This window comes from Chrysemys picta, chromosome 1 (genome assembly GCF_011386835.1).
Source record: "Chrysemys picta bellii isolate R12L10 chromosome 1, ASM1138683v2, whole genome shotgun sequence".
Lineage (NCBI taxonomy): Eukaryota > Metazoa > Chordata > Testudines > Emydidae > Chrysemys > Chrysemys picta.
This window is the reverse complement of record NC_088791.1, coordinates 98,587,451-98,610,053: the sequence shown is the minus strand read 5'-3', so window position 1 is coordinate 98,610,053 and position 22,603 is coordinate 98,587,451. Positions and strand designations below refer to the sequence as shown.

Sequence of the window (22,603 nt, the reverse complement as noted above, 5' to 3'; positions counted from 1 at the left end):
TTAAAACCAGACAGGTCCGTCGCCCCCACCGTTTCCCTCGGTAGGCTGTTCCAATATTTCACCCCTCTGACGGTCAGAAACCTTCGTCTAATTTCAAGTCTGAACTTCCCCACGGCCAGTTTGTATCCATTCGTTCTGGTATCCACGTTAGTACTAAGCTGGAATAATTCTTCTCCCTCCCTTGTATTAATCCCTCTAATATATTTAAAGATAGCAATCATATCCCCTCTCAGCCTTCGCTTTGTCAGACTAAACAACCCAAGCTCCTCTAGTCTCCTTTCGTACGACAGCTTTTCCATTCCTCTGATCATCCTAGTGGCCCTTCTCTGCACCCGTTCCAGTTTGAGTTCATCTTTTTTAAACATGGGAGACCAGAACTGCACACAGTACTCCAAATGAGGTCTCACCAGCGCCTTGTACAACGGAAGCAGGACCTCCTTATCCCTACTAGATATACCTCGCCTAATGCATCCCAAGACCGCATTGGCTTTTTTCACCGCCACGTCACATTGTCGACTCATAGTCATCCTGCGGTCTACAAGAACCCCTAGGTCCTTCTCCTCTTCCGTTACTTCTAACCAATGCATCCCCATCTTGTAACTAAAATTGTTATTAGTCATCCCCAAATGCATCACCTTACACTTTTCACTATTAAATTTCATCTTATTTCTGATACTCCAATTCACAAGCTCATTCAAGTCTCCCTGCAGGATATCCCTGTCCTCCTCCGAATTTACAACGCCTATTAAAGCTAATGTTAAAATTATATAATAGACAGGTTAATGAAATAGTGTCTGTACATCTGGGTGTAGTGCTTAGATTATTCAAAAGTACAAAATCTGGTTTAAACCTCATAAAATACCTATAGTACATAATCTGCAATAACCCAAATTTAGGTGAATAAATTTAACAATACAGTTTAGATATTAGAATCTGAATACTCGGGTACATCACTCATGAAAAATTATACATAAAGTTGGTTGTAGAAAGTAAATATAGGAATGAGTGTAGATTGTCCCTTAGTAACTGAGCATTTGGGATAGGTTGTTCCTTAGTAGATGTAATCCATCATAGAAGTATTTCAGTTATTTTCCGATTTTGCTTCTCATCGGCACTCCAGCTCATTTTAGTGTTTTGTAACCCAACACCAGCCAAAGTTGATCACTTTTGAGCAACACAGCTCCTGTCTGCTGGATACATAGGCAGAGTAGGTATCTTCATATAAATACAGTTTGCTCCTGAAGTCTCTCCCCCTCCCAGCTAGCTGTCAGGAAAAAGCTCTTCATACCCTGCTTATATCTGAATTTGGGGAAAAATAGGACAAGAGAAAGAGTTTACCCTGCAAATAAGGGCACATTATGCAGACAGACTGTTAGCTTTTGAACCCTTCCAGAAGTTTGAATATTCCAGAGGATGACAAACTACCATGATGACCAAAAAAAACCACCTTGACAATGGCCACTTGCAAATAATTAATGTTACCATGGTACTTGCAATATAGAGCCACAACAATGTTAATTACTTGGAGTGACACCATTGTAATGATTTTGATGGTGACCTCCGCAGAAGAAATATCTGTGAGGAATTAAAAAGGGATTTGGAGAGAAATGTGTCATACTGCATTTTAAGTTGAATAATATGGTCTCTGCAGCTTTTAAAAGATAAGGTTTCACCTGCTCCTAATTTTCTCCTTCCTTACAGTGGCCATTGTAAGTTTGATCCAAGAGAGGGCAAGGAACTGTTGGAACGTGTTGAGTCAGTGCAATTTAGAGCCCACATATGTGTAAATTTGTAGAAAACCTGGTGCTGGGTGTGAAGGTAGATTGGGGGCTCCAAGCAGCCTAGACATCCTTTGAGGCTGCTGACCCATAGGAAATTGGTGATCACCACCACTTACATTATAGATATGGAGGTGGCATTTTATGCAGAGGGAGTACGCTCCACTGGGAAGGTTCTGTGTCGGGCTAACTGTCATTGGGCAGCCTTCTGAGCCTGCTTCCTTCCAAGGAATAGACTCTTAGAATCTGTCTGACATAGTTGTTGTACAAAGAGTGACATCCTAACACCTGTGACGAGTCCTTCCCTGGCTAGTAAGTAATCAGCCAGCCAAGGAAGAAATTCTAAAGGTGTCAGGTGGGCTGCAGAATTGCAGCCATTACAGAGCTATCAGCAAGGGAAACAAGAAGGAGGCTACATCCTCACTACGGGGCGGGGGTGTGTGTGTGTCAATTTAAGATACGCAAATTCAGCAATGCAAATAGCGTAGCTGCATTCGACGTATCCGAGCCGACTTACCCCGCTGTGAGGATGGCAGCAAATCGACCTCCGCGGCTCCCCCGTCGACAGCGCTTACTCCTGCCTGCGCTGGTGGAGTACAAGCGTCGATTCAGGGATCGATTGTCACGTCCCGACGAGATGCGATAATTCAATCCCCGAGAGATCGATTTCTACCCGCTGATTCAGGTGGGTAGTGAATACGTAGCTGGAATCTGCTGGTCAGCCCAAGGTTCCCACCTCCTCCCAAATCCACAGTGCCACTGTAAAACAGCAATGGGGCTTTTATATCATGGGTGGTGACTTAAGGCAGGAGTCCCCCCACACCCTCGTTTTCATTCATGAGTGGTGGCATGAGCACTTCACCAGCCCTCATGGATAGCTCAGTAGTTTGAGCATTGGCCTGCTAAACCCAGGGTTGTGAGTTCAATCCTTAAGGGGGCCATTTAGGGATCTGGGGCAAAAATCTGTCTGGGGACTGGTCCTGCTTTGAGCAGGGGCTTGGACTAGATGACCTCCTGAGATCCCTTCCAACCCTGATATTCTATGATTCAAATAAACAAAAGGATTTTCTTTTAATTAAAAGAAAAATCATAGGAACTTGTCACTTATCAGGGCTAGAACAACACAGGGAGGTTACTCTGTCCCTGGCACCTGCTCCTATGGTCTCCACAGCCCCAGAAGGAGATGGGCAGGAACAAGAGGCAGATGAAAGATAGAGAAGTGGGTAGGGTTTTGCAACTCCTTTATGTGTAAGCAGCTGTAGGTTTGTTTGGAGGCGGCTAGTTCGTTGCAACAGACTGGCCTTGCCTTTCAGTAGGATGTCCTGCCATGCAGCTAACATCTGTGTCCTGTGCCGTTTGGAAGACTATAAATACTTCTTGGGGGAAAGAGCCATAAATTGGCCATGCAGTTGGGCTGTTTAGTTCTATTTGCATTGGCATTTCAATCACACTTAGGGAAAGACTTCTGTTTCTATGAACACACAATTTCACATGTCATTACCCTTAAAAGCACTCTTGAAAATATAGCCCTATATGTTTAGCTCTCTTAACCATTCCTTGTAAGTTGTATTTTGCAAGATTTTTAGTATTTTAGCCATCCTTTCCTGACCTCTCTGAATCATCACTATATTTCCTGTAGCAGTGTGCAAACCTTGTGTCATGTGCCATGTACAGGCTCACTTACCACCTTAATTTTACATTCTCTTCTATTTGGTTCCTATGCTGTGTCCATTACTGTAGTGTCTTTCTCTGTTAAACTTCTGTTTATATAACATAATATTGACCTCAGTCCTTCTGCATTTATTCATGTGAATAGTCCCACTGGTTTCAATGGGACTATACAGCTACTTGTATGAGTGAGAACTGCAAGATTGGTCTCAATACTGTGTTTGCTTGGGGTTTGTTCCATTTGCTTTTGTTCGTGTGGGGTTTGGGGGTTTGTTTCTTTTTTGTAAAATATTACACTTCCCTTTCCATTTTCCAGCTACTGTACCACCCAGGTGTCATTTTTCTGCAGTATTACCAATGAACCAATGTTCTCCTATTCTGTACTTGTGTTTCCTAATTTTTGCTCTGTCTCTAAGACTACTTTGTATTTATCCTCATTGAATTTCATTTTTTTCCCAACCTACTCATCACTCTCACTATTCAAGATCTTGTTGCATTTTCTCTCCAGAAGCATTTACCCTTCCCCACATCCTGCTTTTTAAAAAATCACTCCCCAATTTGACCATTTATTTACTCTTTCATCCAGGCCATGAGTCAAAATATTAAATACTGTCTGTGGGATTCTAGCAGATATTTCTCTCTGCTACCACAGCTGGAACCAGAATCCCCACTAGCCATGGATGCAGCAATGCACCAGTGATGGATCCTCTGTAGGATACCACAAGGCATTGAACCATCAATAATCACACTGAGCTTGTTTTTTTCTAATCAGTTTTGTACTCACCTTGTGGTAGTTCTGCCAGTTCACATTTCTTCAGTTTTCCTTCAGGAATATTTTGTCACTGTGTCACAGGAAACAATAGACCTTTAGATTTGGGCGACAGCCCCAAGCAAAGAATGGTGTATAACATGCACCACCCAGGAGTAGCCCCCGGAGTCAGTATGACTCAGAAACACACCTCAGAGTCACTATTATTATTATTGTTGTTATTTATTTTATTTATATTACTGTAGTACCAAAGAGCCCTAGTCATGGACAGACACCGCATTCTTTCCTGTCTGCCTCCTTGTTATAGAGCAGTGAAAATTTGCTGATGGCCTATATCAAGAGTAAATTATGACCTCCACCTTTGTGCTGGCTCCAGTGCACTGGCCAGCTGTTAGGGAGATGGACCCCAGGTTCCAATCTTCTATTCTGGGGAGGAATAACTAACTCCTACTCCCCCAGACTCCAGGTCTTGTAACCCACATAAGGATGTAAGAGAAGTGTGTACTCCTCCTTATTGCCTTGCGTGAGTGTATTGTGCAATTCATACCTAATTCTTTTATGAAGAAGCCCATTTAGTAATACTTTGCATGCAGCAAACTAAATTGACTTCAGTGGTGCTGTGCCTGCATATACCAGCCTTGAATTTGGCCTGTTATATATTTAGTTTGCTTATTATATGCATATATGTGTAAATAGTGAAGAAATGGTTGAATGTAAGCAGTCATTCCTGGTGGCAGATGCTTTTGCAGTTTTCAGATATTTTCTAAATCTTTCTGTGGCTGTTTGTCAGCCATTTGGACCATATTCCGTTAGGCCTGAGAAATCTGGAAAAGTTCAACTAAAATTCAGAAGTTCAGAATCTCCGACAAATATGTTGAACACCCAAACTCCTATAGTATCTTCATAATAAATATTATATTATGTTTATATTTATTACACATGCAATCTCTAGCATTTTATGCTATGATGTTAAGAGTAGGGCCCTATCAAATTCACGGCCATGAAAAACGCGTCACAGACCATGAAATGTGATCTCCCACCGTGAAATCTGGTCTTTTGTGTGCTATTACCCTATACTATACAGATTTCACGGGGGAGACCAGCGTTTCTCAAACTGGGGGTCCTGATCCAAAAGGGAGTTGCAGGGGGGGTCGCAAGGTTATTTTACTTCTGTACTGCCTTCAGAGCTGGACAGTCAGAGAGCGGTAGCTGTTGGCCAGGTGCCTAGCTTTGAAGGCAACACTCCACCATCAGCAACACAGAAGTAAGGGTGTCAATACCATACCATGCAACTCTTACTTCTGCGCATCTGCCTTCGGAGATGGGTGGCCGGAGAATGGCGGCTGCTGATTGAGGGCCCAGCTCTGAAGGCAGCAGCACAGAAGTAAGGGTGGCAATACCATATCACGCCATCCTTACTTCTGCGTTGCTGCTGGTGGCGGCTCTGCCTTCAGAACTGGACTCCCAGCCAGCAGCCACCGCTCTCCAGCTGCCCAGCTCTGAAGGCAGTGCCACCGCCAGCAGCAGCGCAGAAGTAAGGGTAACAGTACCACCACCACCCCCCACAGTAACCTTGTGACCACCCTACAACTCCTTTTTGGGTCAGGACCCCTACAATTACAACATTGTGAAATTTCAGATTTAAATAGCTGAAATCATGACATTTACAATTTTTAAAATCCTGACCGTGAAATTGACCAAAATGGACCGTGAATTTGGTAGGGCTCTTGTTAGGAGTAACAAATGCAGCTGCAGTTTAGGTGCCAAACATGTGGCATACTGTGTGAACTAGTAAAGCAGTGATTGCTCCCAGGTCTCTCAGTGTCATTGACCTGAGTCCTGCATGTTTGTGCTTTTTAAAATTGGCTTCAACTATTGTGCAAAGACAGTATTATTATGGATTTGCTTTTTAACCTGTGTTGTAGGCATATTATTCCGGGAGAATCTGTTATTGCCATTACTTGATATTTTCTGTGATTGTGTGCTGTGCAGTAATCTTAAGTAATCTTACGAATTAATTAATGTGATAAAGTTTCATCCTTGTGCCATTGAGTAATGATGGAACTGTCCAGTGCTTATTTTGTCTGCATCCATTTTTTAGTTCTATGTAGATGTCCTAAAATCGGGGGTTTTATGGGGCTTTCTCTTTGTACATACCTTAATGAGTAATCTCTTTGTAATGTTTTCTAGGGTGTTTTACTGTTGTACAGTTTCAAACAGCACTACATTAAAACACATTAGGGAACCTTTAGTGTGCACCAGCAGGGTCTACACAGACCAATTAATGAGCAACACGTTAGTGTGCTTTAGAAATCACATTCCCATAGTCAGCATTACTGCTCTGTGTAGATGAGTCCTTAGATACAAGTAACCATTTCTGTTGTTTTTGGTGGGTTTTTTTTGTAAAAACACTGATTTAATTTTTTTGGGGGGAAGGGGGATGGGTGTAGGTGTTTATCAATTAAAACCTAAAATCAAAAACCCTAATCATATATTATGTAGAGGTATACATTCTCTATTACATTATTCTATAATCTATATGATGAAAATTGTTATATAGATGCCAAAGATTTATTCTCACTTTTATTTGATATTTATTAAGTAATTTATTAGAATAAAAATACTCCTAGACCTACATTTGGCATTTTCCCTTTTGATCCTTATTTAGACTCTCCGTTCCCAATTACTCCATTCCTTACTGACTTGCTGTTAGTGGAAGGCTTTAGAACTCAAGTGGTGCTGTCCCTTACAACTATACAGCAGAATACAGGCCAGAGTGCTGAGAAATTGGACTCCACACCCCACCCCTTCCCAAACACGTATCAGCATGAAAGAAAAATGTGTCTGTTCCTTAACAAGATGAGGCTGAGTTGTGTAAGAATCAGATTTGAAATGGCTGTCCTCTCTGGATCTGCAACTTCAAATCCTGACTGGATAGACCCAGGCCTTCATCCTTCTGAAGTAGATACACTGAGCTCCCCACAGTTTGCTGCTTGAGGATCTTTAGAATAAGACCGTAGAAACTGATGTCTTAACTACTCGGTGTGAACATTGAAGATTCCATGGCACTGCTTGTAAGGATGGGAAGTTTGTCCCGGTTACGTGGCCAAAATTGCTGTCCTCCTCTTCTGGTGTGCAGTGTGCTGAGCACTGGTTGTCCTCGAGCTGCCACCTTCTGCCCTGGAAGGGGTTATCTTTTAGCAGAGCTGAATTCATATCATTTGTCAAGCCTTTGGAATGATACTTTATTCTTTTTGTTTAAGCATCTATGATTAAAGGCCATCTCCCCCCGGGCCAGACTCAAAGCCCACTGAAGTCGATGGGAATTTTGCAGGGATCACAAGGTTTGGACTGTTCTCCCGATGAGGAGAACTAATGTGCAGTGAGAACAATATACCTGGTTTCTCCTAACACACATAAGTAGGAGAAAATAGAAAAGATGGACTAAAAGCTACCTTTCACCGTTGACTTAAAGTAAACAACATGAACAATAAAAGGCATTAACTTGCATTAGCATTTCACATCCAGCGCTTCAGTGCTGCAGCTGGTTCAAAGGAATATCAAGAGGGCAAGAGGGTGACAGTGTGAGAGTGGTGGTGTGGGGGGAAGGGGAGACCTGCATCATTCAACGGTAAAGTGAAACAGTGATGCCATAAATGATGATGTCTGTCCTCTGATTGTCCTCTGATGTAGCTATTTCTCACAATTTGCAGAATCGACGACTGCTTCTGTGCTTCTCGAAAACTGGACGCAGTAGCCACAGAAGCTAAATTCAAGCAGGATCTGGGATTCCGAATGCTGAACTGCGGCCGAACGGATCTAGTTAAACAGGCCATATCTTTGCTGGGGCCAGATGGAATTAACAGCATGAGTGAACAGGTACAAAATTTAACTTTAGAAGCCAGGAGTTGTGACTGTTTATTAAAGAAAACAACCTTCCAACACTCTAACTTCATAAACAGGTGGCTCTTAACTTAATCTTTTTTCTCTGTTACTTGATATTGAACTAAGATTCCATCAGGTGTACATTCAGGCTAAGCTTGGGCCCTTAGGAATTATGGATTATTTTCTTTAATGTTGAGGTAGATATAGCACATGAGTTGGCATAAACTTTTTAAATTACATTGATTCAGGAGAAACTATCAAAAGGTCATAGGAGTGCCTGGAGTTGATCTGAATACAGAGTTGACCCTGGCTTGGGCATAATAGTGGCAATTAGGATGCTGTTTTTTGTGATGTGGACATCTTTCCAATACAAACTGGTCTGAGGTTCGCAATGCATTTCACATAGACCACCAAACCCCTGTCAAGTGAGTGTTAATAATGTTCATGTGCATATTGAAATAGGCCCGAATTTGAACTGGTGATTTGGAGACAGAAATTTCCATATTTCATTACTGTTTAGTCATCTTATCTTTTGGGTGGTGACTTACAGATAACATGGGAAATACTAAGGATTACTACAACAAAAGGGAAGTCTCTGTAAAGTGTACAGCTTTATCCAGAAGTAAATTTGCCTCCATGACTGCCCACCAGTGGAAACTTTGGATTGTGCAGCTCATGAAGTTGTTCCCAATTCCCAAACAGGAAATGTTGACACTTTAGCAGCCATGGACAATGCTTCATCCTTTTGAAGTAGAGTTCCATATAGTTTATTGTGGGTGGATCTTTATTATAAGACCTTAAAAATTGAGGTTCCCATCTGCTCTGCAAAAATATTAAAGATTCTGGTGTCCTTAGCCAAAAGTTCCCATTTTGTTTCCAGTTCTGCAGTACACTGTTTGGCAGGAGGCAGCCAGCTTCCATCCCACAGATGGCTGCATTTGACCAGTGCTGTATGAATATAATTGTAAAGTGCTTTGGGATGAGAGGCGCTATAGAAATGTAAAATGTTAGAATCAGAAACTTATAAAGCTAGAAGGGACCTCAAGAGATGATCTAGCCCACCACCCCACCCTTATGCAGGATTAGGTACACCTAGAAGATCCCTGATGGGTGACAGTTCTAATAGCTTTAGTTTGATAGAACACTGACCTATAACATTAATTAGTTAATGTTGATAAAGTGCTTTGTAAGTGTGAAGTACTCTGTAAGTACTAGGTATTACTGTTATTTTTATATCATGGAGTTCATTCCATGGTTAGTATGTTATAGTACTTTTAAATGATTATTCTTTTAAATAATTCTACGCCTTGAAACTTTTCATAGAAAAATTGCTATGCTCCAGTCCTGCAAAGTGCTGCTCCGTATGGCCTGATCCATCAAAGCACTTAATCACGTGCTTAACTTTAAAGCGATGCTTATGTCCCATTTGACTTAAACATGTGCTTCAATGCTTTGCCAGATCAGGCCAAATGAGTCTGCATCTTGCAGGACTGAGCTGCCAATGATTTGACTATTGAAAGAACAACTTTTTCATGTTGCCAAAAACCAAATTCCCTGTGTGCTAATTGCATATGTTATTTATTATTTGTTGAGCACTAATTATGTGCTCATTAAAAATCCATTCCTCCCACATACGAAGTGAGAGGTCTCATGCAATGATACAGAGCAAGCCTGAGCTACAGAGCAAACCTCCAGACTGAGCATATGTAAAAACATCAGTGAGAAGAACTGCAGAACGGGGCTGAGCAGAATCTCAAATTAACTTTTAGGGCACCATCCTGCAATGTATAGGGTGAAACGTTGGTCCCATTTTAATCAGTGGCAAAACTCCAGTTGTCTTCAATGGGTCCAGATTTCACTTGTAGTGTGCAGGCAGACTGCTGTGCTCAGACAGAGCCCGATTCAAGTCAGCAGCTGGTGCAGCAGTCTGTGTATGTACTATGTCTTGCAGGATCGGGTCCACATTTGTTAATCCTTTTCTGTAAAATTTTAACTTTACATTTGATTTGCTCCTTGTGTTAAGTATTTATTCTTTTAAATTATGTTTTTTTAACTTATGTTCTAAAAATTATCCCCAGTTACCAACATTCAATGCTTACATACAGTTTTTGTGAGACATAGGGCCTGATCCCATACAGCTTACTATTGGCCTGAGTATAGACCCCTGATGTCCAAGGGGACTTTTACTGTTGTCAGCAATAGGAGCAAGATCAAGTCCCATTTGAGTGTGAGCTGTATTCACCAAGTACTCTTGTTGGCTTTAGTGCAGCTGCCAGACAGAATCAGGATTATTCATATGAGTAATGGGATCAGGACCCCCATTTCTACACTTATTAATAATTATCTATCTATCTATCTATCTATCTATCTATCTATCTATCTATCTATCTATCTATCTAAAATATAATATATATATATAAAAAGCACACCTTTCTCAACAGCAAATCAGGGACTTGATCCTGCCTAATGCCCACTGATTACGGTGGGCACTGAAGATGCTCATCACCGCACAGCATCAGGCCCGACATTTTATTTTTATTTTTACTAAAAGACACCTGCCCCCAAAACCCACCAAACCTTAGCCTGGAAAAAGAGACTTTTTCCCCTCAAGGAAAATGTGAATAACGTTTAATTCAGCAAAAATGCCGGTGCTCAGCTCTTGCTAGAGAGAACAGTGCAGTGGCTCAGTTTCTGCCCATTCTGTCCACCTCCTTTGTCTCTGTTAATAATTTTGCTCTACAGCAAGCGACAGGTTAAGCAGAAAGTGTGTGATCATGTGACAGGAAGTGTACATGGGATCATAAGACAGACAATAGACATGTAGTAGAGATACCATGGTCCAGTGGTAAACTTCCCATGGAACAAACACACTCTTGATTGACCCTCCCCCGCTTTTATTTAATAAAGAGCTTTTTGTGTTGTAATTTTGGTAGATTTAATTATACCATCATGATTTCATCTAGACTTATTTCCATTGCCAAAATAACACTAACCTTAAGGGAAATGTTGATCAGCTGCAGTGGGTATTCCAGACTAATACAAATTGCAGTCTGGAGTTTCTGTAGTGAAGGGTCAGCTAATCTAGTTTTCATCAACATAGGGCAGCATATCCCTAGAGCTAGCAACTTTAAACAATGCTGTCTGGCATTTCATTTAAAATTAAGTCATTGTTTAGGACTATGTACAAAGCTTCTAGGTTTCCAACCGCTAACAATGCTGACAGTGAATAGACAGAGCTCGAGTCTAACTTATCTAAAGGGAGTTCATTATGTTGTTAAAGGGATATTGTCAAGAAGTATAGACTCAACTTTTAGGTTTTATAAAACAAGAGTTACAAAAACCTTAATAGGAATGGAAATGTTTTCATTTGTTATTTTTTAACTGCATTGGAAATCTTATTGCTTTGGATTTAAACATTCCCCTACTATTTGGATACCAAGGACAACATTGTTCTTTATTTAGTATAGGAGAACTAGGAAAAGAAACTGACAAATCTGATTTCATTATGCTGAGTAAAATGCAGAAAGGAAAAACGTACATGATGACAGTGACATAGATTTTTTAAATGTTCAGCTGTTAATAATATTAAAGGGTTGTTTGTAACAGAGGTAAGGTTTTGTTAAATATTTAGTGTTTATCTTGACAATATACATTTAAAGCACTAACTCTTTTTTTAAAAGATTCCATTGTAAATTTGTCAATTCCTTTGTTTTTTTGTTTTTGTTTTTTTAAATTCCAAACAATGAATAGGGCATGACTCCACTGATGTATGCTTGTGTCAGGGGTGATGAGGCTATGGTGCAGATGCTACTAGATGCTGGAGCAGATTTGAATGTTGAGGTGAGGACATTTTATTATGATTACAACTTTGATTTCTTTATTTGTTTATATCTCACACAGCCCATTACAATTATAGCAGAGGAGGAAAACCCCAAGGCATTTAAAAATAAAATTCTGTTACCAAAGGCATTAACATTTGAAATGAATATTGAAATGATCACGGCACTTATCAGGGCAGCTCAGTATTGGGATCCATTTGCACTTAAAGGGTCAGTTTGTCAGTGATTTAAACCCAATGTAATAGTATTGATTTCACTGGAATTGCACAGTGTAATTTAGCATAGAATGTAGCCCCGGAACTTTAAATGTAAGCTGCTGGTTCAGGAGTCACAATTTTAATGAAAAGGATTGAACTTCCTGAATCACAGATGAGTTAATCGGTCGAGGCGGCACACTGTTCAAATGCCCCTGCCCAAGTTTGAGAACTTTTATACATTGAGATGTCCATCTACTGCCCAACAGCACACGAGTGGTATAAGGTACATTGTTGTGTTTTATCAAATGGCTTTGATGAAAGCTGGTGGACGAAGGGGGCTTCCAACATGTAAATATCTCTTGGTGAATGTATGTAACAAACATACAATCTGTCCACCAAACAGATTGTTATGCCACTCCATGCAACACGGGTATGTAAGTTTTTAAAGAGCCATTTAAAATACATGAAGAATTATTTGTTATGTTTGCAAATACTTATCATTTCAGTTTGTTGAGGTCATGAATAAATTAAACTGTCTGATTCACTTATCTGTGTTCCATCCGTTCTGTTTGGATTTAGGAAAGCTGTCATTAAAGTGTAATTGCGACTTTCAATGAGACATTTTACTTTTTGTTTGTTTGTTTGTTTTAATGTAATTGGAAAAAGGACAATGGATGGTTTGGGGACTTAGGGGCAGGACACAATTTTTCACCTGTAAGTCACCACTTTGAATCCACTCAGGTCAATAGTGACTGACAGTCGTTACTATCTGATTGCTGTTCGGTGGCTTATGTGAAATCAATTGTTGATTTCAGCTCAGTTTAGTTCCTAGTGGAACAAAAAAAACAACAACCAAAGAACAAAAAAATCAACCATCAGTAGGCAAAAATTATCCCCCTTCATAGCAGTCACAGTAAAGAGGCCAAAGATTTGACAGGCATGGAGACTGACCTGTCCTGCAACCAAGGGTGTCAAACACTGGCCTTCTGAGTTGATCTCTTATTTTCTGACCCCTGTTAACAAATTCAGATTCTGCAGAATGCAAGCTTTCATTACAAATAAAAGGGGAGTTCAGTTCTTGTGGCTGTGTAAATAACCTTCTAAACTTGGACTAGATGTAAATTTAAGCAGTATTGTGTTCCTGATTCTGAAGACAACCTGAACCAATAGCTTTCAGAGGGATGTGAACCTCCCTGGTTGATCTCAAAGGAAAGTTCTCACTAAAATCAAATCATGACACTTCTATGGCAGGATATTCAAATAATTAAGGTGTGCAGTTATACAGCTAATTTGTATATACAATTACCACAGTAGTGTGTGCAAATTGGGTGATTACATGAAGATAGGCCAAATAAACAAAGGGTGAAATAAATGTTTCCCCGCTTTACTTTGCTAAATAAAAGTTTTGGCCCAAATTTCCAAAAGTGACCTCTAATTCAGGATGTTTCCACGCTCAAATGCCCCCCAAGTTTAGACTCCAGGGACTTATTCCTGATATGCTGAATACCTAAAACTCACATTGAAGTCAGTAAGAGGCATGGTTGTATTTACCAAATGTCAATGTCAGGCCTTAGACAGCCACTCAGTGTTGACCTAACTCTACTCCCGTTAAAGTCAGTGGTAAAACTCTCACTGAAGTCAATGGGAGCAGAGTTAACCCAATGGTAAGTGCTTTTGAAAAGCCCAACCTAGGTATCTTAAAAAAAAATAAAGGCACCCAAATGTAGAGGATGTTCTAGTAAATCTTGGCCTTAGTGTCTACATAAGGGCATATTTTAGTCTTATTTTTCAGTGAGAACTCTGCTGTAGATTGAGGGTAGCACATGAGTCTAAATTTGTAGACAGGGCTCACGGATCATAATTGAAGATTTAATTTGGCTCTGTCCACAGAATGAATTTGACTTCCCTGCTCTAATCCCTAGAGGGGTGCTTGCCTGTGCTGTACTTGTTTTATAGAAAATTAGAGGACTTTAGTCTCCAGGGTTGTCAATCCCACTCTATTCACAAGCACTAAATTCACTAAAAAGAATTAAAATTTTAAAAATGAAATAAAATAAAATGTTAATACTTGCATTTCCTCAGTGTATGCCACTGGGAGTTCCCTGAGCTTTCCTGTGCCAGTACCAATCCACGTGAGATGGGACGTAATTAGCGGGTACATAGTTACATTTGGGGACTAGTTTATCCTGAATCAAGCCTATTCATTCACTCCCTCCACTGGTGGGCTGGAGCTGCTTGACCCCATTCATTACACAGTGCTCCCAGGTTCTGAGAAGTCACAGGCCTAAGTTTAGACTTCAGCACATTTCTTCTGGTGTTAGAGCTCTGTGTGTGCAGAGCAGAGCAAAGTGATTTCAGGAACTGAAGGTTTCTCTTTGGCAGGGGTGGAATACACAGCCAACTGTCTCATGCAGCCCTCCTCAACTGGCACTCCAGGATTGACACACCAGCTACTCCCTCTCTGCCCTCGCCCCTGATGTTAACCCTGGGGATGGCTAGCAGGGCATTATGTCAGAAGCTTGACCATGTTGGCTGCTAATGCAGCCAAGCATCTGACGCTGAGCTAATGGGCCCTGCTATCCTATGGACATAAGATGGTGAATGTAAAACTCCCTGCCTTTCACCGGGTGGCTGGCCAATGCTTCGTTCAGTCCAGCTTCAGTTCTTCTACCAGTGCTATCTTCCCATGGACGAATAATAATAATAATTAATTAATACTTTGCACTTCAGTATCATGCTCCATCCAAGGATCTCAAAGTGCTTTATAACCTTTCATTAAATGTTACTATCCCTGTGAGTTACATCATATTAAAGATGGGGAAACTGAGGCACGGAGCGATTACATCGGTTGCCCGAGATCAAGATTAGAGGCTTTAGATATTGATGGTTAGTGGGAGGAAGGACTGGTGTGAAAATGAAAGGTTTTTTGTTTAAAGAAAATAGTTTTTAGTTATTTTGGGCCCAGCACACCTTTAGATTTAACTAGAAGGGGAGAAAGTAGTAAACGGATTTTTTAAAATATCTTCTAAATGGTGCTAGGCTCCATCCATTTTAAACAGTCTTCTGCTTCCAGTCAAGGAGCAGCAACATGGGTTACATGTCTTTAAACTTGAGACCAGGGTTGAAATCCTGGCCCTATTGAAGTCAGTGGCAAAACTCTTATTGATTTCAGTGGAGTCAGGTTTTCACTACAGGATTTTTGAGAAACTCAGAATGCTGTGAAGCAATCCCAGGAGCAGGGAAGAATGAATGGGCATAATACAAAGCCCGCTGAAGTCAATAGGAAATGTCCCGAAATGTAACCATCCTGACAGAGCCCCCCCTCCCATCTCCAGCTCCTCAGTGAACGTTGGTATAAGCACGAGTGCAATTTTTGACTCTGTAAAAGTTGCTGGGGGGCAGTGATTTAGAGGGAGCAACAGCAGTTGGAAAAGAGACTTTATTTGCAATGAGCTTTAATCAAGCTCTCAGTAAAAAGCATTAAAAATTCTAGTGGAAGTAAATTCTTCATAAGTAAAAACTCTGCTGGAAAAAATATATAGAACCAACCATTTTATAAAGTGCTCTTTCTGATTTTTTTTTCTCTATCACTTATACCCATGTGCCCAGTTTTAAGGCAGGTTGAGTTTTATTATTTAAAGCTCTTTGAAGGCCATTTTAAAAGAAAATAACTTTAATTTGTTTATAGGTTGTCAGTACTGCTCATAAATATCCATCCGTCCACCCCGAGACCCGCCATTGGACAGCTCTGACATTTGCTGTGTTGCATGGACATATTCCTGTAGTTCAGGTATTACTGTATTTCCCTACCTGCATCTCACTTTTTATTTATCCAGTTGGGTTATAATCTGCATCCATCTCAAGACTGGTACCCCTCTCATATTCATATTGGTTACTTCTTCTATCATTTACTGATACGATATAGTGATCTCTGCAGCCAAATCTGAACCAATATGAGGTTTAAATAGGACAATTTTAAAGTACAGTTGCATCAAAGAAAGTCTGTCAACTCCTTGTGCTCCTTTCTGACCATTCGTTGTATGTGTTTGTTTATTCATTCATTACACTTTCTTATCACGTGTATTATAATACTCTAATAAATGCAAATATTGTTATTTCTGGAAAAAAAAACCTCTGATCTGTTCCATAGTCAGAGAAGTGCTCAGTCACTTTATCCAGCCATGAAAAAACGTGAATATGTTGGCTCTGTGGTATGGCATATCAAGCGTTGAGATAGATTATTTTTCAAAGTAATTGTGTCGACATGGCACAATTAATGAATCACCAGACAAAGGAGATCTAGGGTAGGGATGGCCAAAGGCAGGTTGAATGTGTCCCCTCAGATTCTGTAGTGCTGTCGACGTCCACCGTCATCTTTAATAATAATAATGAAATAGAAATGTACCCCAGGAGACTGCAGGTTCCAGCATGCATTGCTACAACTTGTTCCTGAAACCCTCTTGTCTCTTCTGGAAACATCTCTCTATTAAAGATGGAGACAACTGAAATCTCATCCATTTTAGTAAAAGTGCGTGTCTCTGTGGGGCTCCAGGCAAGTTGTCAGTGAGGCTGTCGGTTGGGCCAAGTTTGAGTGTCTCAACTAGTGCATTACTTCACACCACTGATCTTATGCCCAGGTCAGGAACATTGGATAATACTTGTTTGGCTTTGGAATATTCACTAATGCTCTAAGAGTCTGACAGTGTATCATGAGTGAAAAAGAACTAATTGAATAATAGAAGCAAAATGTGTATGTCACTTGTCTTCACTGCATCTGATGTGTGGATAATGAGAAATATTAGACTCCAGTTCCTTGCTATTCATAAACTCTGAATTCTGCGATGTCACCAACAACTCTAAATGGTCAATTTTCTTTATAGCTATTGCTGGATGCTGGAGCAAAGGTAGAAGGTTCTTTAGAGCAAGGAGAGGAAAATTACTCGGAAACTCCTTTGCAACTGGCAGCAGCTGCTGGTAAGGACTCTCCTCCTGCTGGAATAAACTCTTCAATTGGGAAATGTGACTTAGTGGCAAAAATATTGAGGACTTTAAAAAAATTTAAATCTCTCTTGGCGTACAGGAAATTTTGAACTGGTGACTTTGCTGTTGGAGCGAGGTGCTGACCCCATGATAGGAACAATGTACAGAAATGGAATTTCCATGACTCCACAAGGTGACATGAACTCTTTCAGTCAGGCTGCTGCACATGGACACAGGTAGAGTGGGAATGGGTCTAGTTGCATGGGTCAAGTGATTATGGTTTGCCTGGGAGGCTGATGTGGGTGGACTGATGTATGATCCTCAGTGTTAAAGTAGAGTCTTGCTGCACACGTGTAGACTGTGTGACAGTCAGATGTGCTCCTTTTTTGGTATAGGAGATTTGAGATTGGATTTAGGGATTTCTGTTAGCATGTGAGTTTGATCAGTTTGAGGTGCACATTGATTTTTCAGTATGTGGAAATGGAAGTGAATGCCTTCTAAAGTGTTGCAGTTTGTTGTTTACAAAGTTGTTGTCAATGCTGAAGTGCCAGTGAGTGCTGGAGACGTCCCTAAATGTCTTTACATATTTCTAAAGGTTTTGGGTGTGGTGTGTGTTTCCTGCAGCAGCCATAACTGTCATTAAACAAAGGTGGTTTTTTTGTAAGTGCTGATATTTTTGTTTGTGTTAATGTTATGTATGTGTCCAGAGACAGCGTGTTGGGGGCATGTTACAGTTTAAAAAATAACTTAAATGAACAACTGATATGTATGAACAGTTATTTGTACAAAATCCAGATACTAATTACAATATTATGGATTAGTATTAGGACCTTCACATTCATACTTTTCTACTTGTAGCCTTCCAGAGGAACGTAGATGCAGGTTAGAGACAGTATCTACATTATGTTTGCTTAGAGAAAAGAGCTAACAGCCTAATGATATGCTATGTAGCTGTCAGGGTTGGTTCAGACAATGCTGCCCATCTGCAGCCAAAGAGCGGCCCCCTGCAGGGGTGGGGTGAGAAGGGAGGAGTTTGTTAAAATGCTCATGCAGTGCCTAATGGTGTGGAGTGGGAGATATGTCGTGCTGTCAGAGAGCGCCGCAGTGCAGCGTCCCTTGTGGAAATCAAGGCTTTTTCCCCTTTATTAGCACCAGCTGAGGCACATCACAGATTCACACTCTCCCCACTCCCCGAACTAGTTTTACAGGAAAGCTCCCTCCACTATTCCTCTACCCATACACACCTCTAGACATCATGGGCGGCAGGTGAACCCCCCATTCGGGGAGGCTAGCCCCCCGCCTGACGGAGCCCCGAGCGCCCTCCCACTCTGTGGCCAGAAGAGCCTTGGCTGGCCCGCCCCAGCCATGCCAGCTAGCCTGAGCTGCCCCAGCTGCGCCGGCTGGCCAGACCTCCAGGCTGGCCCAAGCTGCCCCAGGCCACCAGCTGGCCCAAGCACCAGCCTGAGCTGCCCCTGGCCACCAGCCTGAGCCCTGAACTCAAGGCCGCCAGATGGGGCTGAGTCCCTGCCGGCTTCAGGGGAGAGGGGGAATAAGGGTGGGGCCTCAGGGCGGATCATGGGCAGGGCCATGGCCTGGGTTAGGGGAGGCTTAGCCTCTCCTGGCCTTCGATACCCGCCGCCCATGCTAGACATCCCTGTTATCCAGGACACCCTGCTTATTCTCTCCCACACGCACACATTGCCACCTACCCTTACTCAGTGCTTAATTTGTGCCAGGACTTGCGGTTCACCGCCCTGGCACCTCTGGACTTGCCGCATCAGTTACGAAAGTAAAAAAATGGTTTGAGCCCCGGCACCTCTATCATTACAAATTAAGCACTGCCCCTACCCCTAGAACTGAATGTATGCCACTACCCAATCATAAGTGCATGAGGCAGGTGGGAGGTTGGGGAGAAATTGCACGCTGGGCCTGAATCTCCTCTCACAACACCGTAAACCAGGAGTAGCTCCGCTGAAGTCAATGGAGTTACACTGCTCTAAACCTGGTGGGAGTGGTGTATCATGCCTACTGCTGAGTTTGGCGCCTTGCAGCTCAGGGCCCAAATAAATGGCTTTGCAGCTGGGGTCCCAGCTTTGCTTGAACCTGCCCTGCCAGATGTAGTTGAATGATTAGTAGCTCCAGCTTTACCAAGACTGCTTTGACTGTTACTTGAGAGTGATGGTGTTTTCAGTGGTTTTAGACAGCTCCCTTTCCAAGTTTCATCTCTATCAATTATTTGCTACTAAATGCATCCTTTGTGAAAGGCACTAAAGTGTTTCTAAAGACAACTCTATTTCCCTGTAGTGTGGGATAGATTCTGCCAAGATTTTCCACACAGGCTTTTAATCATTTAACAGTCACTGCTTGATCATAAGTTTCTGTTTTAAGTTTCTGCTGTACACATGACATTTGTACGGTGCTCCTGCCATTCGTTAGAACAATGGAACCAGTCCTGCAGCTGTGATACAGGCATAACTCCTGAACTGATAGGAGTATTGCCTGCATGAGGGCTGCAGGAACTGAGCACTATGTGAATTAACATTTCTTAAAATAATTCCTGATTGGCCTTCTGAATAGGTTTAAACCTGCCATGTTACAGAAAATATCCCAGGCAAAAGGCAAAAACAGTAGCTAACTCTGATTTTCTCTCTCTCTTGCATTGTGGCTGACAGGAATGTGTTTCGTAAGCTGCTTGCTCAGCCAGAGAAAGAGAAGAGTGATATTCTGTCCCTGGAGGAAATACTGGCTGAGGGAACTGACTTGGCAGATGCTGCACCAGCTCCTTTGTGCGCCAGCCGCAACAGCAAGGCCAAACTGAAAGCACTGAAAGAAGCCATGTATCACAGCGCCGAGCATGGATATGTGGATGTCACTATTGACATAAGGAGCATAGGTCAGTCTTGATGTCATCTGCACTTTACCTCCCATGAGAGACAACTGTCATGTATGTTTTGGTGGGAGCGATGCCTGTCATTTCCACTGACCACATTTGAATGTTCCTGAGTTTTTTATGAAAGCAATAATTGGGGGACTTTCACATGTGTGTGGGAATGAAGAATGCGGGAGGTGAGTAAGTCAGTGCAAACTGGGTGTAAAGCTGTGACTCTTGGAGGGTCCATTGAGTCAGTTTTGTTTTAATGCCGACGAGCCACGACTGACTAAGATAATCTTCCCTGCATGGCATGTGTGTTGCTTTTTTCTTCACAATCATGTATGCCACACATCACAAAATGTGGCAAATCTCGTATACATTTAGACAGGTTTCTTTCTGTTATGTTCCATCATGAATGGAATCGGAGTGTCAGCCACCTACTCCAATTTGACGTACTCAAACAACATTTTTCAGATGCACATCAGGCAGTTGGGTGTAAGTCACAGAGCAGGACCTACTTGCAGCTGTAGTCACCCCCTCACACGGAGGTGCTGGAGAACTGATAGACCAGGCCCTTTCAGCCCCAGTTCTTGGTAGAATGCCAGGCACACTATGACTCATTCGTTAAAAATGCTTCCGTTGCTCGGCTTTGTAGGCTCTGGCACGTGATGGTTCCCAATAAGCACTCTGATGCCTGACTCAAAAGAAAGGATGATTTGCTAGGGAGGGCTCACACCAGCAGGCTTCTTCACCTCTGCTTAGCTAGGTGTCCATCTAAAACATCAGCTCTGGGGCAGCCGTTCCAGCTCTTCATGCACCAGCTCTCACAACCACCCATCTGCTTCCAAACACCACGCTCCTCCCAGCACCAACCTCCCAACTGTCACAGAACCTTCCCCCTTTTACTGTTTGCGACCCTCCTGGGGGAGAAAGGCAGTGAATTTGCTCAGCACACTAATCACATAGCTCTACGGCCCTTTCCAACACCCTCTCCAGGCCAGTCAGTCAATGCTCAAGGAAACCATTTTGTTCCGGTTGTTGACTGTTTTACCACCTGTGTTAATCAGTGCTCAGTAAGAGGCCAAAAGACTTCTGCTGCCAAACATGCTTCTGAGCACCATATCCAAGAACACTGAGTCTTGGAATCCTGTCACATGGATCGTGATTTCCACTCTGAGTTACAACCTATAACAGGTTTGCATAAACACAAAGGGATGGAATGGTTGTGCAACTGGTCTAGCAAAGCACCTCCTACTAAGTGAATGTGAAAGGATCTCATGGCAGTGGGAGAGTTGGACTCGAGATCCTGTCCTCTTGTTGGGGTGGAGGGGAGTAGTGGTTATGCAGCACCTATGAGGACCCAAGGTCCGGGGTGTGGACAGGAGAGAGGAGGGGTATATTTCCTCTCACACTCTTTTGCAAATGTAACCCATTGGTGAGTGTGTGTTACAGGTCCCGCACTGTGCCGATCCCCAGAGGATATGAGTTGTTACAGCTCCTTAGTTAAAGAGGCTTGACTGTTTAGTTCAAGCTGTAGCAGTTTATGCTTTTAATTCAGGAAGTCATCAGTTTAATCCTGGTGTCAGCCAAGATAATGGCCATCACGCAGGCACATAGGCTGGTCTACAATCCATTCCTTGATGACTATGACTTGGACTAATTTATCTTTCTTCTACTACTGCATATTTTATTCTTTAGTGTGTGGTAGCAATTTCTTTTACATTCTTAAAGTGCACTTCTGCTCTGACAAGTAACTGTGTAAAAACGGGACCTTCTTACCCACCTGATGTTGTATCAACATAGGTGAGGATGCATGGCTTGGAGGAGTGATGAGGGGGATATAAACATTTTCCTTTCCAGGTCACTGGTTTAAATCCAGCCAAAGTTGGCAGTGACTAAATGTTTTTACTATCTGATGGCTCTTTGGTAGCCCACTGCAAATGAGTGCAGTGGCATAAATCTAGTTCCCAGATGAGGTCCACATCAGAAATCACCACTGCAGTGTACACTAATTGGCTCAGCAGCGAGGCTAAATAATATTACTTAGCTCTTATATAGCACTTTTCATCAGTAGCATAGGTGCTGACTCCGTGGGTGCTCCGGGGTTCAAGCACCCACTGAAAAAAATAGGGGGTGCTCAGCACCCATGAGCCACCAGTCGGTGGCAGGAGTACTTACATGGTGTACAGTGAAACCAGAAGGCACAAAGCACCCACTGGCAAAACCAAAAGTCAGCACCTATGATTAGTAGGTCTCAAAGTACTTCACACGCTGTAATAAATGTATCCTTCCAACACCCGCTGTGAGATGGGGAAGTGCTATTATCCCCATTTGATAGATGGGGAACTGAGGCATACTGAGACTAAGTGACTTGCCTGAGGTCACACAGGAAATTTGTGGCAGAGCAGGGAATTGAACCTGGCTGAACTACCTTCTTATACTTGGAGGTGTGTCCCTGCAGATAAGGATTGAGGCATATTGATGGGCAGCACTTGTAGGGTAAATAGGAGGTCAATTTCTAGGGCTTTCAATTTGGCACCGTTCACAAGCCCTAAAGTCACACAATTAAAGAATAAATTAACTACGCCTCATTCTGTGATGGTCTGGAATATACA

At 42.2% G+C, this 22,603-nt stretch overlaps 2 protein-coding genes across 6 annotated transcripts in view; both read left to right on the top strand.

Annotated features, from left to right (window-relative positions):
• ABTB3 (ankyrin repeat and BTB domain containing 3) overlaps positions 1–22,603 on the top strand; it is a 279,212-nt gene that overhangs the window by 218,762 nt on the left and 37,847 nt on the right. For 2 of the 4 annotated variants that reach the window (XR_006172874.2, XM_042843602.2), the window contains exons 5-11: positions 7,929–8,094; positions 11,851–11,940; positions 15,825–15,926; positions 17,017–17,110; positions 17,217–17,352; positions 17,975–17,998; positions 19,789–20,009. Coding sequence is in view for 2 of the 4 variants with exons in the window: in XM_042843602.2 (XP_042699536.2) it covers positions 7,929–8,094; positions 11,851–11,940; positions 15,825–15,926; positions 17,017–17,110; positions 17,217–17,352; positions 17,975–17,998; positions 19,789–20,009 (833 nt within the window). In the remaining 2 variants the exon portion in view is untranslated. The remainder of the gene's footprint in view (positions 1–7,928; positions 8,095–11,850; positions 11,941–15,824; positions 15,927–17,016; positions 17,111–17,216; positions 17,353–17,974; positions 17,999–19,788; positions 20,010–22,603) is intronic. The other 2 variants (XR_010597867.1, XM_005300806.5) reach the window with 1 other exon arrangement.
• The window catches only part of CRY1 (cryptochrome circadian regulator 1), a 440,250-nt gene that overhangs the window by 392,514 nt on the left and 25,133 nt on the right, over positions 1–22,603 (top strand). The window lies entirely within an intron of this gene.